Source organism: Penaeus japonicus, unplaced genomic scaffold (assembly GCF_977035675.1).
Source record: "Penaeus japonicus unplaced genomic scaffold, GWHDUDI00000001_assembly GWHDUDI00000015, whole genome shotgun sequence".
Classification (NCBI taxonomy): domain Eukaryota; kingdom Metazoa; phylum Arthropoda; class Malacostraca; order Decapoda; family Penaeidae; genus Penaeus; species Penaeus japonicus.
In genome coordinates, this window is record NW_028234417.1 from 30515454 (window position 1) to 30527953 (window position 12500).

The 12500-nt window shown below is 43.9% G+C and overlaps 1 protein-coding gene across 17 annotated transcripts in view; it reads left to right on the forward strand.

The window, feature by feature from the left end:
• Positions 1-12500, forward strand: part of Sap47 (Synapse-associated protein 47kD) — a 174567-nt gene that overhangs the window by 45129 nt on the left and 116938 nt on the right. For all 17 annotated transcript variants that reach the window (XM_086544766.1, XM_043011205.2, XM_086544759.1 and 14 more), the window contains one exon: positions 3679-3755. In XM_086544766.1, the coding sequence (XP_086400892.1) occupies positions 3679-3755 (77 nt within the window). The remainder of the gene's footprint in view (positions 1-3678; positions 3756-12500) is intronic.

Below are 12500 nucleotides of genomic sequence, written 5' to 3' on the forward strand. Positions count from 1 at the left end.
TTTGAGTCAAGTCAGATACGTTAGAAGTTAGTGTTAGGTTTGCGAAGAAAAGAAATAGCCGCACGACTTAGCGTTCACGGATTCTCTACCAGAAAGATCTGTATTCAGTTTTATACTCTAAGTGTGTTCTGTCTCCTTTCCAACTTTATTCATTTGATGTTTTAAGATGTTCTAACAAAATGTGTAATCATGTGTGTGTGTGTGTGTGTGTGTGTCGTTCGTTATCGTGCACGTACCCTACGAGCCTGTATAAACGCGCGTTTACTGATGTTTAAAGGGGTGTGACGTGGAGGTCGTCGCTTTAGTTAATGAGAAGAAGACTGTTGGCCAATTCTTGCTCTCTCCCACGCCCCGCCGCTGCTTTTCGGATGATCCCTTATGTCAGCTCACCGCTCTTGGATTCATGTGACAGCAGGAAGTCTTCCGCCGCCATTTCACACTAGCCCTACGTCGCCGCGGAGCTAATTAACCTAAGTGCGATTACGTGAGTTCGCATGGAAATTGCCGTCGCCGCCGCGATGAGGCCGCCGGAGTTGAATGAAGAGGCTCATGATGATGATGAAGATGATGATGATGATGATAATGATGATGATGAAGATGATGATGATGATGATGGATGATGATGAAGATAATGATAATGATAGATATAAGTATGATAGTGATACTGATGGTGATGGCGAATATACCTGGTAACAAAGATAACCTTTGGGTATTTAATTATGGGATTTGCATCTCACGTCATGATACGTATACTATGTTATATCCTTTCCTCCTTTTAGTATTTATTAGAGTTAGATTTAGTCTCAGAACGTAAGAGCATTTATCTTACTGTTGCCAGGTAGTAAGAGCCGTTCATTATCAGGAAAAGTGGACTCGACGCAATTGCTGCTTGATGGAGCGACCCACCCTCTGCATGACTCTGGCGCAGCAGTCGACGAGGCTGTGTGCCGCAGATTACGTGTCATGCAAATGAAGTGTGTTTGAACTAGGGATTGCTCAAGCTGCGATAATTTTATGCATACGTGAGGGGGAATGTTAAAGACCGTGAAGTGTTTTGATTCGTTGCACTCGCGCATTTGTGTGTGTGTGTGTGTTTGTGTGTGTAAAAGTGTGTGTGTGTGTGTGTGTAAAAGTGTGTGTGTATATGTATGTATGTATGTATGTATGTATGTATGTGAGTGTAAGTGTGTGTGAGTGTCTGTGTCTGTTTGTCTGTATGATGAATACAGTTTGAATACAATATGGCTAACCCCTCTCTTCTTTCCCCGCTTTCCCACAATTCCTTTTTATGAAGGAAAAGACAATCCAAACCCAAGCAGTAGACATCTACACAACCACAAAAGCCCCCCCTACCCCCTCCTCCCCACTACCACCACCCCCCTCCCCAGAAGGATGAATACACGCCACGCCTGGAATCCTAAGCTTCCAGGGATTCTGGCGGTGTGACGTCATGGCTAGTGTGATCCTAGTGTGCGTGGGCTGTGCATGACGCATGGGGCTTAATGGGGGCTGCTGTTGCTGTGAGGATTTGTCTTGGATGTGTTTTTTCCCCTTTAGTAGGTGGGATAGGAGGGTGGGGAGGGAGGGGGGAGACGGGGAAGATATTTAGAGGAAAAGCGCGAAAAGGAGAGAAAGAGAAAGAGAGGGAAAGAAAATTTGGGAATAGAGATAAAGAGGACACAATGAAAGTAAATAAGAGGCAAAATAGAAATATAGAAAAAGAGGGTAATTTAAGAAAGAGAACATAGAGAAAAAGAGCGAAAGAAGACACAAAGAAAAAGAGCGAAAGAGGATAAAAAGAAGATGGAAAGAAAGAACAAGAGGAAAACAGGAGGAAGAGCGAGATAAGATAAAGGGAAGGATAAGCTTATGGCGCTGACGAGGATTTTTCTAGCGGCGAGGAAGAGAAGAGAGGTAGAGAGAAATACGGATAAAAGGTTAAAAAAAAGTTACGAGAATTTCGCTTACGTTTTCCCCCTTCTTTTCCCACCTTGTTAGAGGTTTAATGGAGAGAGGGGAACGGGAGAGAAAGAAAGAAGGAAATATAGGAAATAAGAGAAAACGTAATACAAATAAGGTTAAAAAAAGAAAGAAAAAAAGACGTCAAAGGAAAAGATAGGAAAGGAAATAATAAGGATGAAAGGTTAGATGGGGAAACAATGGTGGAAGAAAACGTAGGATTAGCCTCCCGTGGCGAGGGTGGCCCGAAGTGGCCGGGGAGAAATTGTCCCAAGTTTTTCCTTCCTCTTTAGCGCCTTCTTCGTCGTCGTTTGTCGTTATTGTTGTTGGTATTGGTATTGTGGTCGTCAGCGTTTTGGTTTTGGGATTTTTTTTTTTATTTTTTTTTTTTTCGTTTTATTTTATTTTTTTTTATTTTTTTTTTTTTTTTCCTTTTCTTTTCTTTTCTTTTCCATGTATGTTGTTTTTTTTTATATATGAAAAGGATGTGTTAGATATGTATTCTTCTGTCTTGCTTTCCCTTCCCATCCTCCTTCTTATCCTCCTCTTCCTCTTATTCTTACTCATCCTTTTACTACTCCTCCTCCTCCATGCCCTCCTGCCTCTCCAAGAATAAAGAAAAGCAAAAATCAAAGCAAAAATTCATGAGAAACAACTTAAGAATAAAATTAATGAAAACATAAAAACAACATCAAACAGACTAAAAGCGAAGGTGAAACAGAACTAAAAGAAGACTAACAAAACAAAAGAGAGAGAGAGAGAGAGAGAGAGAGAGAGAGAGAGAGAGAGAGAGAGAGAGAGAGAGAGAGAGAGAGAGAGAGAGAGAGAGAGAGAGAGAGAGAGAGAGAGAGAGAGAGAGAGAGAAGGAGGGAGAGAGAGAGAGAGAGAGATAGAAGGAGGGAGAGAGAGAAAGAGAAGGAAAGAGAGAAAGAGAGCGAATGGCCATGAAGTCATCGTCGCAGATAAGAAAAACTACCTATTCGAGTGTCACGTGTTAGCGGGATTGCTGGCTCGTTATCCTAATGGCGGAGATGGGGCGAGGCTTAATGAATACACATGTTGGGATAATTAACTCAAGTGTTCTTCCACTAAAAATGTCCGGATCGTTTTTTTTTTTTTGGGGGGGGGGGCAGTCGGGGAGGTCCGGGCTGTTTTGGGTGGGGTGGTGATTAGTCGGATTTAAATTCATTAACGGACTTGCCTGAAGGGGTGATTTAAGATTTTATGTTTGTGTATTTTGGGATTTTTTTTTTTTTCTTTTTTTTACGTGAAGTGGGCAAGTGGGGCTTTCATTGTTTCTTTTTTCTCTATTTCTCTCTCTTTCTCTCTCTCTCTCTTTCTCTCTCTCTCTTTCTCTCTCTCTCGCTCCTCTCTCTCTCTCTCTCTCTCTGTCTCTCTCTTCTCTCTTCTCTCTTCTCTCTTTTCTCTTCTCTCTCTCTCTCTCTCTCTCTCTCTCTCTCTCTCTCTCTCTCTCTCTTTCTTCTCTCTTCTCTTCTATCTATCTTTTCTCTCCTTCTTCTTTCACATCTCTTCCTTCTCTTCTTTCTCTCTTCTCTCTCTCCCTTTATCTCTTCTCGTTCACACCATCTCGTTCCCAAGTTCTCGGTTCTTTCTCTCTACCCTTTCATTATTCCTTCTCTCTCAATTCCCCCTTTTTATATTTAAATTCTTTATTTTTTTATTTAAACTCTCCATAACCGATTTCCGTCTCTTCCGCAGCGCCACAGAGGGAGCCGACAGCAACCCCCCCAGCGAGGCCGAAGAGGAACCCGAGTCCAAGGCTGGATTTGCCTCCGGTAAGTAAGAGAGAGAGTGAATGAAACAGACAGACAGACAGTTAGACAGACACACAGACACACGGACGGACGGACAGACAGACAGACGGACGGATAGAGAGACGGAGGTGAGAAAGGGAAAGTGAAGAGCGAAATTCGAACTTTAAAAACCTAGGAAGGACAACGGAAGAGGTACTCCGGCGGGGCAACGTATAAAGAAAAGAAAGGAAGAAAAAGAAAAAAAAGAAAGAAAGAAGAATAAAAAGACTTCCGAAAGGATGCTATGTGAAGATCATCCCATACACACACTTACCATAGAATCGCATCTCCGCAGCGCCAGGTAATCCATTCCATTCCGTGGAAATTACGCCCCTCATTCACTCAGCACAATACCCTTACCCCGGCCGTGCCTCCCCTCCCCCCCTCTCCTTCTCTCCTTCTCTCTCCCTTTGCCCCCTCCCCCCTCTCCTTCTCTCCTTCTCTCTCCCTTTGCCCCCTCCCCCCTCTCTCTTCATTTCCTTAGCACTTTGGATTGGCGTATTGCATCTTGGGATCTCTGCCCCCCCCCCTCTCCCCGCCCCGTTCCTGTATTGCAGACTCTCGATGGCGAATGGGGATGATTAGGATGGATGGGGGAGGGGGGAGGGCATTGGGGTGGGGTGGGGTGGGGAGAGGGAATAGAGGTAGGGGATGAGGGAATTGGGATAGGGAGAAGGGAGGAGTGCATTAGGAGCGGGTGGGGGGAAAGAGAAGGGGGTATTGGGAGCGGGGGGAAGAGAAGGGGGAATTGAGAGCAGGGGGAAGGAAAGGGGGAGGGGCGCAGGAGGAGCAGTCTTAATTAGAGGGAAAGAGAAGATTAAAATAGATGAGTGGAGAGGAAGAAGTAGGGGTTGAGAAAGAGAAAGAAAGGAAGGTTGAGGGCAGGGGAGGTAAGGGAAGGTTGAGGGCACGAAAGGAAAGGGAAGGTTGAAGGCAAAGTAGAGAAAGGAAGCAAACATTAAGGGGAAGAGAGGAAACGGAAGGTTCGGGGCAAAAAAAAAGGAAAGAACAGTTGAGATCAAGAAAAGAAAACGAAGATTAAGGACAACAGAGAAATGGGAAGGTTAAGGGCAAGAAGAGAAAGGAGAGACTGAAGAAAAGAAAAGCAAAGAGAATAGTAGATAGAGGAGAAGAGAGGTCAGGCGAGAGAAGCAGAAGAGGGCGCGGGGCCGAGACCACTTGTAGTCTACTGTACATGTAGTGTGCTCAGAGTACGTGTGGTTTGGCCATAATTAGATAATTGTGTGGGTAGAAGGAGGGGTAGTGGGTTAGGAAAGGGGGTAGGGAGTGGTTGGTGGGTAGAGGAAGGGGAGAAGAAGGGAGTAGGGAGGGGAGGTTGAGGGCTGAGGGCTGCTAATTGTAAATGAGGACGAGAGGGAGAGTGGTTTGTTTTTTTCTCTTTGTGTAGGTGAAGAAGGGAGGAAGAGCGAATAGGGATGATGGGAAGAGGAATGAGAAAGGGGAGGATAACTACGATAGCACATATCGAGGGAGGAGAGGGAAGGATGCATTATGGATAGTGTGAGAAGATAATGTTTATGGAGGGAGCGAGAGATAGATAGATAAAAACATATGGGGTGGTGGACGAGGGCGAGGGATGGGAGGAAAGATAGTGGGGAGGGGAGGTGAGGGAGGAAAGAGAGATGGGGGACGGGGGAGGAGGGAAAATCGTGGGCGGAATCACAACCTCGGCTCAAGGGGTTCGTTAATCCGATACGGGAAGGTTGACACTTTCCGAGGCAGCGCTTTTATCGCTGTTCTCTCTCCCTCTCAATCTTTTTCTCTCTCTTTCTCTCTCTTCCTTCTTCTCCCTCCTTCCTCTCCCTCTCCCTCTCTTCTCCCTTCTCCTTTTCCTTCTCCCTTCCCCCTCTCCCTCCTTCAATCTTTCTCTCCCTCTCCCTCTCCTTTTCCCTCCTTCCCTCTCCCATCCCCCTCTCTTACCTTCCTTCTCCCTCCTTCTCTCCCTCTCTCCCCATCCTTATCCCTCTTCTTCTCCTTCTCCTTCTCCCTCTTTCCCTCCCCTATCCCTCCCTCCCTCCCTTTCTTCCTCCCTCTCCCCCCTGTCTTCTCCTTTCCTCTTCCCCTTCCCACCCTCTCTCCCCCTCTCCCCCCTCTCCCCCTCTCCCCCCTTCCTATTCCCACCTTCATCCGATATCGAGAGCGGGAGTTAAGAGTGTTTGTACGAAACTTGGATAAATCTTACGGAAAGCTTCGCGTGTTCGGGCGCTGGGAAGTGAGCGGAGGCGGATCGGGCAGAGGAGGGAAAAGGACTTGTGATATTTTTCTTCTTCTTCATCTTATTTTTGTTTATTTTTTCTTCCCCTCCCCCTCCCCCCTTCTTTTTTTTATTCCTTTGCTTGCCTCAGGAACCCTACTGGTCATCAAGGAGGCTGAAAGGAAACACACGAATGGACTCCACTCTCCTTGACAAGCTCCTCTTTTCAGGGCTTGGCTCCTCCTTCCTTCCTTTTACCTCCCCTCCCTCTCCTCTAACCTCCCCATCCCTTCCCATCCCTTCCCCTCTCCTCCCTCTCCTCTAACCTCCCCAACCCTGCCCTTCGCTGCTTCTCTTTTTTTCGTGCATTGTACCCTTCTTCGTCATAGGTCGTGCCAGCAGCTCATACTACTCCCTCTTCTTCTTCTTCTTCTCACGCGCCTTCCCATCCTTCTTCTCTCCTCCTCCTTCTCTTTCTCCTTCTCCTCCTCCTCCTCCTCCTCCTCCTCCTCCTCCTCCTCCTCCTGTTTCTCCCATCTTTCTTTCTTCCGGCTGTCTCTCTCTCTACTTTTTCCCTCTTCCTCTTCTTCCTTCTCCACCTCTTCCTCCTCTTCCTTTCTCCCCCTTCTGGTGCTCCACTTTTTCATCTTCCTTTTCCCCTTGGTCCTCCTACTCCTCCACCCTTATCCTCTTCTTTTTTCTCCTCCTGCTTTTCATTCTCCTTCTGCTTTTCCTTCTCCTTCTCCTGCTCCGCACCCACTCATAACCCCTCGCACCCCTTTCTTCCCCATTCCCCATTGCTAGCCATTCTCTCGCCCTTCCCTTCCTTCGCGCAATGAGGAGGAAGCGCCTCATTAACGACTCATTCGCTGAACTCGCTCCACTAAGGCATAATGTGCAGACTCCCTCACCCCCCTCCCTTCCCTCCCCCTCCCCTCCTTCCCTCCCCCTCCCCTCCTTCCCTTCTCCTCCTTCCCTTCTCCCAACCCCTCCCCTTCTCCTCCTCTCCCCTCCTTCCCTTCTCCTCCCCTCCCCTCCTCCCCTTCTCCTCTCCCCTCCTTCCCTTCCCCTCCTTCCCTCCCCTCCCCTCCCCTCCCCTACTTCCCTCCCCTCCTCTCCCCTCCATCCCTTCCCCTCCTCTCCCATCCTCTCCCTTCCTTTCCTCCCCTCCTTCCCTCCCCTCCCCTCCCCTCCCCTCCTCTCCTCCCCTTCTCCTCCTCTCCCATCCTTCCCTCCCCTCCCCTCTTCTCTGCAGTAGTAAAGGCTCCTTGTTGTAATTAATTCCGCATTGAACCTTTGATGAGAGCGAATCATCATCGGAGACACAATGTACCTAGCGTGGAGAGAAAGGCCGGGAGATTGTACTTTGCACTTGGACTATTTTTTTCTAGTAGGGTTTGTTTTCCGTGTTTCTTTCGGATTGTTTTTTTTTTCTCTCTGTTTTTCTAGTTTATTTGTTGTTGTTTTTCTAGTAGGTAGTCCTCTTTTTTTCCTAGGGGTTTGTCCATTTTTCTAGTAGTTTGTTCTGTTTTTCCTATTAGTTTTTCCTTCTGCTTTCTTGAGTAGTTTTTCCTTTTATTCTGGGAGTTTTTCCTTTTTCCTAGTAGTTTGCTTTGTTTTTTGTAGTTTTGTTCTGTTTTCGAGTAGGTTGTCATGTTTTCGAGTAAGTTGTCCTGTTTTCGAGTAGTTTGTCCTGCTTTCGAGTAGGTTGTCCTGTTTTCGAGTAAGTTGTCCTGTTTTCGAGTAGTGTGTCCTTTTTTGTAGTAGTTTGTCCTTTTTTGCATTATCTTTGCCTAAGGTTTTTTTCCTTGTTTTCTTTCTCGTAGTTTGTCCTTTTTTTCTAGCTGTCCACTTTTTTTTCTAGCAGTGTGTCCTCTTTTTATCCAAAGAGTTTTTCCTTCATTATTAAACCGACTCTGCCCCGTGGCGAGATTCTCATGTCGGAGAATCTGTCGCTTGGGATGAATGATGCTGGCGTGAGGGCTTCGCGTCGAGGGAATGAATTCACGGGTTCGAACGACGACCCCCTGCCTGATTTGCATGATATTGTCATTCAGAGTAGCCGCTGCTTCATGACCGGAGGAAGGGATGGGAGGGAGGAGGGGGGAGGGGTATGACGTCAATGTTGAGGTCGACGGGGGTTTGGGGGATGACGTCACAGTGCTTCAAGGGCGACGTCGGGATAACGATGGGGGAAAAATAGGGCGAGGGAGATAGTATATATATATATATATATATATATAGAGAGAGAGAGAGAGAGATAGATAGATAGATAGATAGATAGATAGATATAGACATAGATATAGATAAAGATTTGAATATATACGGTATATACTTTTTTTATTTTATTATTATTATTTTTTTTTTTATCGTTTGGGTATGGGTATTCAAGGGCATAGGGAGGATGTAGAGGGAAAGAATTAAACTTTTTCTTTCTTTTCTTTCTGTCTGTCTGACTTTTCTTTTTTGTTTTTTGGTTGTGAAAATCCGTGTGATGACGGGCGTCTTTCTAGCGATGACCTGTGTGATGAAGACCGCCTTGACCTTCGTGGGCTGCGGCGATATGGCTCGACGATTTTGCACTGAAGCGATTTTTAATGGAAACGGATTTGAAGATATTAAAGACTAATTAAAACGGATACGGACGGTGCAGAATCGAAGCGAAGCGATAGCGACGCTTTGACATAGAAACGATTTTCGTGCTTTTGATCCGAGTGTTAATGGAGAGAATTATAGAGAGAACTTACCAGGTCTTGATTTGAAGCGATTATCATGGGGGGGTTAACGAGCGCGATTCAACGAAAGAGACTAATCGGGTGAATTAAACGAAAAGGCGTTGCTGGAGGCGATGCAGTCAAGTCGTTTCTGCAATGAGAAGCGTTTCGACCGAGGGAGGGGAGCGGTAAATCCAGCCGGACGCAGATTTGCATTGTTAATAAGAAGCCGTTTAAGAAGATTGCTTAAGCCCGAAAGATATACTCCTGCATCTGCAAGGGGATTTGAGTTGAGCCAAATTTGCTCGCGCCTCTTCTTTCCTCTTGAGTTTTGCTCAAAAGCCCCTCTTACCAGGAGGAGGATTTATAATGTACTCTCGCAAGAGGGGAGTGGGTATGAATATCTTATCCTTTTTTGCCTTGTTGCATTTTTTAGGAAGTATTTCCTTATTTTTCGAGTATATATCATGGTCATGTCTCTCTTTCTCTCTCTCTCACTCACTCACTCACTCTTTCTCTTTCTCATTCACTTTATATATATATATATATATATATATATATATATATTATATATATATATATATATATATATATATATATGTATGTATATGTGTGTGTGTGTGTGTGTGTGTGTGTGTGTGTGTGTGTGTGTGTGCCTGCATATATATATATATGTATATATATATATATATATATATATATATATATATATATATATATACATATATATGTATATATGTATGCATTTATGTATGTGTGTATGTGTATGTGTGTATGATTTTTCTTCCTATGTTACTTCTTCGATTAAGTTTCTCCACATATTCCCTCTTTCTCCTACTCTTACGCAGAAGCGAAGACTTTTCCCCAAACTCTGAAAAAGAAGGAGTTAAGTGAGCTCTTTTAACGGCCGAATAATGAACGAGCTGCGGGCGGATGTTGGCTAAAAGTTATTGGCGGAGATGCAGTGTAGGTGTTGATGGGGGGGAGGGGGGAAGGAGAGGTAGGGAAAGGGGTATTGCAGAGTGTTAGGGAGAGAAGGGGGAAGGGGTGAAAGGTGTGGGGAGGGGGGTAAGAAGACCCAAGAGAAGGAGAAAGGAAAGGGGGAGGGAGAGGGTGAGGGGGAGGGGTAATGGGATCGATAGGGGGGGCGGCACGGTAGTGATGAAGGGGAGGTAAGACTTGAGGGGGAGGTGGGGTAGGAGGAGGGGGGGTATTCCACTACGACGCAGATTACCGTAACTTCTTAGCATACATAATATCTCCCGCGGATGAGCTTGCTTGCTTGCTAGCTTGCTTGCTCGCTCAGTGATGGTGTTTTCCAAGGGAAGGGATAACGGGTGCAGGGAGAATAGTGTGTGTGTTAGGGGGGGGGGGGGGGAAAGGGAGGAAGGGGGGGAGGGAGAATGAGGGGAGAAGATTGATAATTATTATGATGGGCAAGGTTGCGTGAGTGGTGTGAAGAGGTAGGGCGAGATGGCCATAAAATAGAAGATGAAAGTAAAGGTGAAGGGGAGGATGAGGATGGAGATGGTTTTGGAAGGAAGGATCGAGGGAGATAATAAAGAAGGAAGAGGAGGATTAGGAAAAGAAGGAAAGCGGCGACACGGCTGAGGGAAAGAGAGATAGAATATATATATATAGATAGATAGATAGATTGATATAGATATATGTAAAAGTAATTGGATTGAATATAGTAAAAAGTGTTAGTGATTAACGACGTAAGAGCATGAATTCGAAGAAAGAGAGAAATGATGATGATGATGATGATGATGATGATGATGAAAGGCAAGAAGCAGAGTGATAGGTAGGGGGGGGGTTGTAGCTGCCTGACGTAATGGATATGGTGATGAGACATATGATCGTGAGGCTAGAGATTGATAGTGGGGAGTGAAAGCGATATTGGATAGAAATGATTTTTGTTAAGTTGGTAGTTTTTGTGTCGTTTTATTTATTTTATTATTTTTTTATGTTGGTAGCACTATCTTCGTCAGCATCGTCGCTAATATAGCATCTCCTTTTTTTTATCATCATTACCGTCATCACGAGTAACACCATCATCATCATCCTCATCCTCATCCTCATCCTCATCCTCATCATCGCCATCATTACCACCATCATCGCCATCATAATCACCATCATCACTATCATTATCATAAACATAATCACCATTAACAACATTTTACATTTCCTTTCCTTCCTTTCGCGAATTCTATCTAACATGACCCATGACGCTACCTCCTTTTTACTCATCAGTCTAACTCAAGACGCGCCGCTGTATTAGGGGGGTGGGGGAATTTTTCATCTCGTATTGTATTGTATTCATACCGATTCCATCTTCGCCTCCTGTGACGCAATGGCTCGGTTTCATTGTGGTGCAGATTCGGTGCCATTTTACCTTGCACTTGGCGCGGCGTAAATCTTTTCGTTCGCAGTCCATTTTGCAAAGTCACTGCACGTTTCAGTCCCGGGTTGTATTTTTTTTTTTCACGCCAGGCTATTGAAACTGTCGTTAATTTCCCTTTTTTTTCTTTTTTTTCTTTTTTGAAACATTTAAATGAATCACCGTCCTCATTTTCATAGAAATAGTACGGGCTATGGGAAAGAAGTGTGGCACCATTTCTTTTTTATGGAGATTTTTTTTAGTTTACGTCTATTTTATTCATGAATATCAGTGGGTTTTACGTTTTAGTTTTTTTCGTAATGGATACTTTTAATTTACTGAAATGAAAGTTTTTTTTTTGTGGATGTTTAAAGGGGTGGTTTATTTTCATGACGTCATTGAGGTACCTACTCCTTTCATGGATGTCGTTGTTTTCTCATGATACACAGATGATTTTGTTCCATTATCCGTCTTGATGTATGTCCATATTATGATATAAAATCTCTACACTCATTTGCATGTTAAAGTATGACATACACATATATATGATTACACTCTCTCTCTCTCTTTCTCTCTCTGTCTCTCTCTGTCTGTCTCTCTCTCACTCTCTCTCTCTCTCTCTCACTCTCTCTCTCTCTCTCTCTCTGAGACACTCGCACTCTTTAGACTCGATTTTCACTTCCACGCAGAATAGCCTATATCTCCATCGTTAATATATATACACAGCCCCCTCTGTTACGAAAGTGTCAATATCATCGTTATGATGTGATGTATCGAGTCCCTTCATCACCAGAATGTTTCCTCGCCACCTTTTCTTCAGGAGGGGGGGGGGGATGTTTCCCCCGCCTGTAATTGATATGAAGTTTACGCGAAGAAGTTGAGTTTGAAAAAAAAAAATGTGCCTCTTCCGATTTTTCTTTCTCTTTTTATTTTGATCAGTATCATTTGTATTTTTTTTATTGTTTATCAATCTTATTATTCTTATTATTTTTATCATTATTATTATTAAAAGTTTGTGCCTTCCGATTTCTCTTTTTTTTCTTTGTAGTAGTGTTATATGTTGTTCTATATATGCTTTTATTTTTTGTTCTCTTTGGTATTTTTTTAATATTTTATTTGTCTGTTTTGTTTGTGAGTTTTGTATTACTAAGTCTAGTTCATAGATAAAATACCCTTATTTTTTGTGAATTTATGTTTGTAATGAGTATTGTAGTGTTATGATCATAACTGATTTTGATTATTATTTACTTAGTTATTTTTTTAAATAAGTACAAATAGTCCTGATTATCATTTACTTAAGCTAGCATATCCATTACTTATGTAGATCAGTTATGTAGATCAGTTAAAGTTTAGAACTTTTTTGTTGAAGATTACCGTACTTAAAATGTAGCTTTTATTTTTTTCTCTCTCAAGTCCTT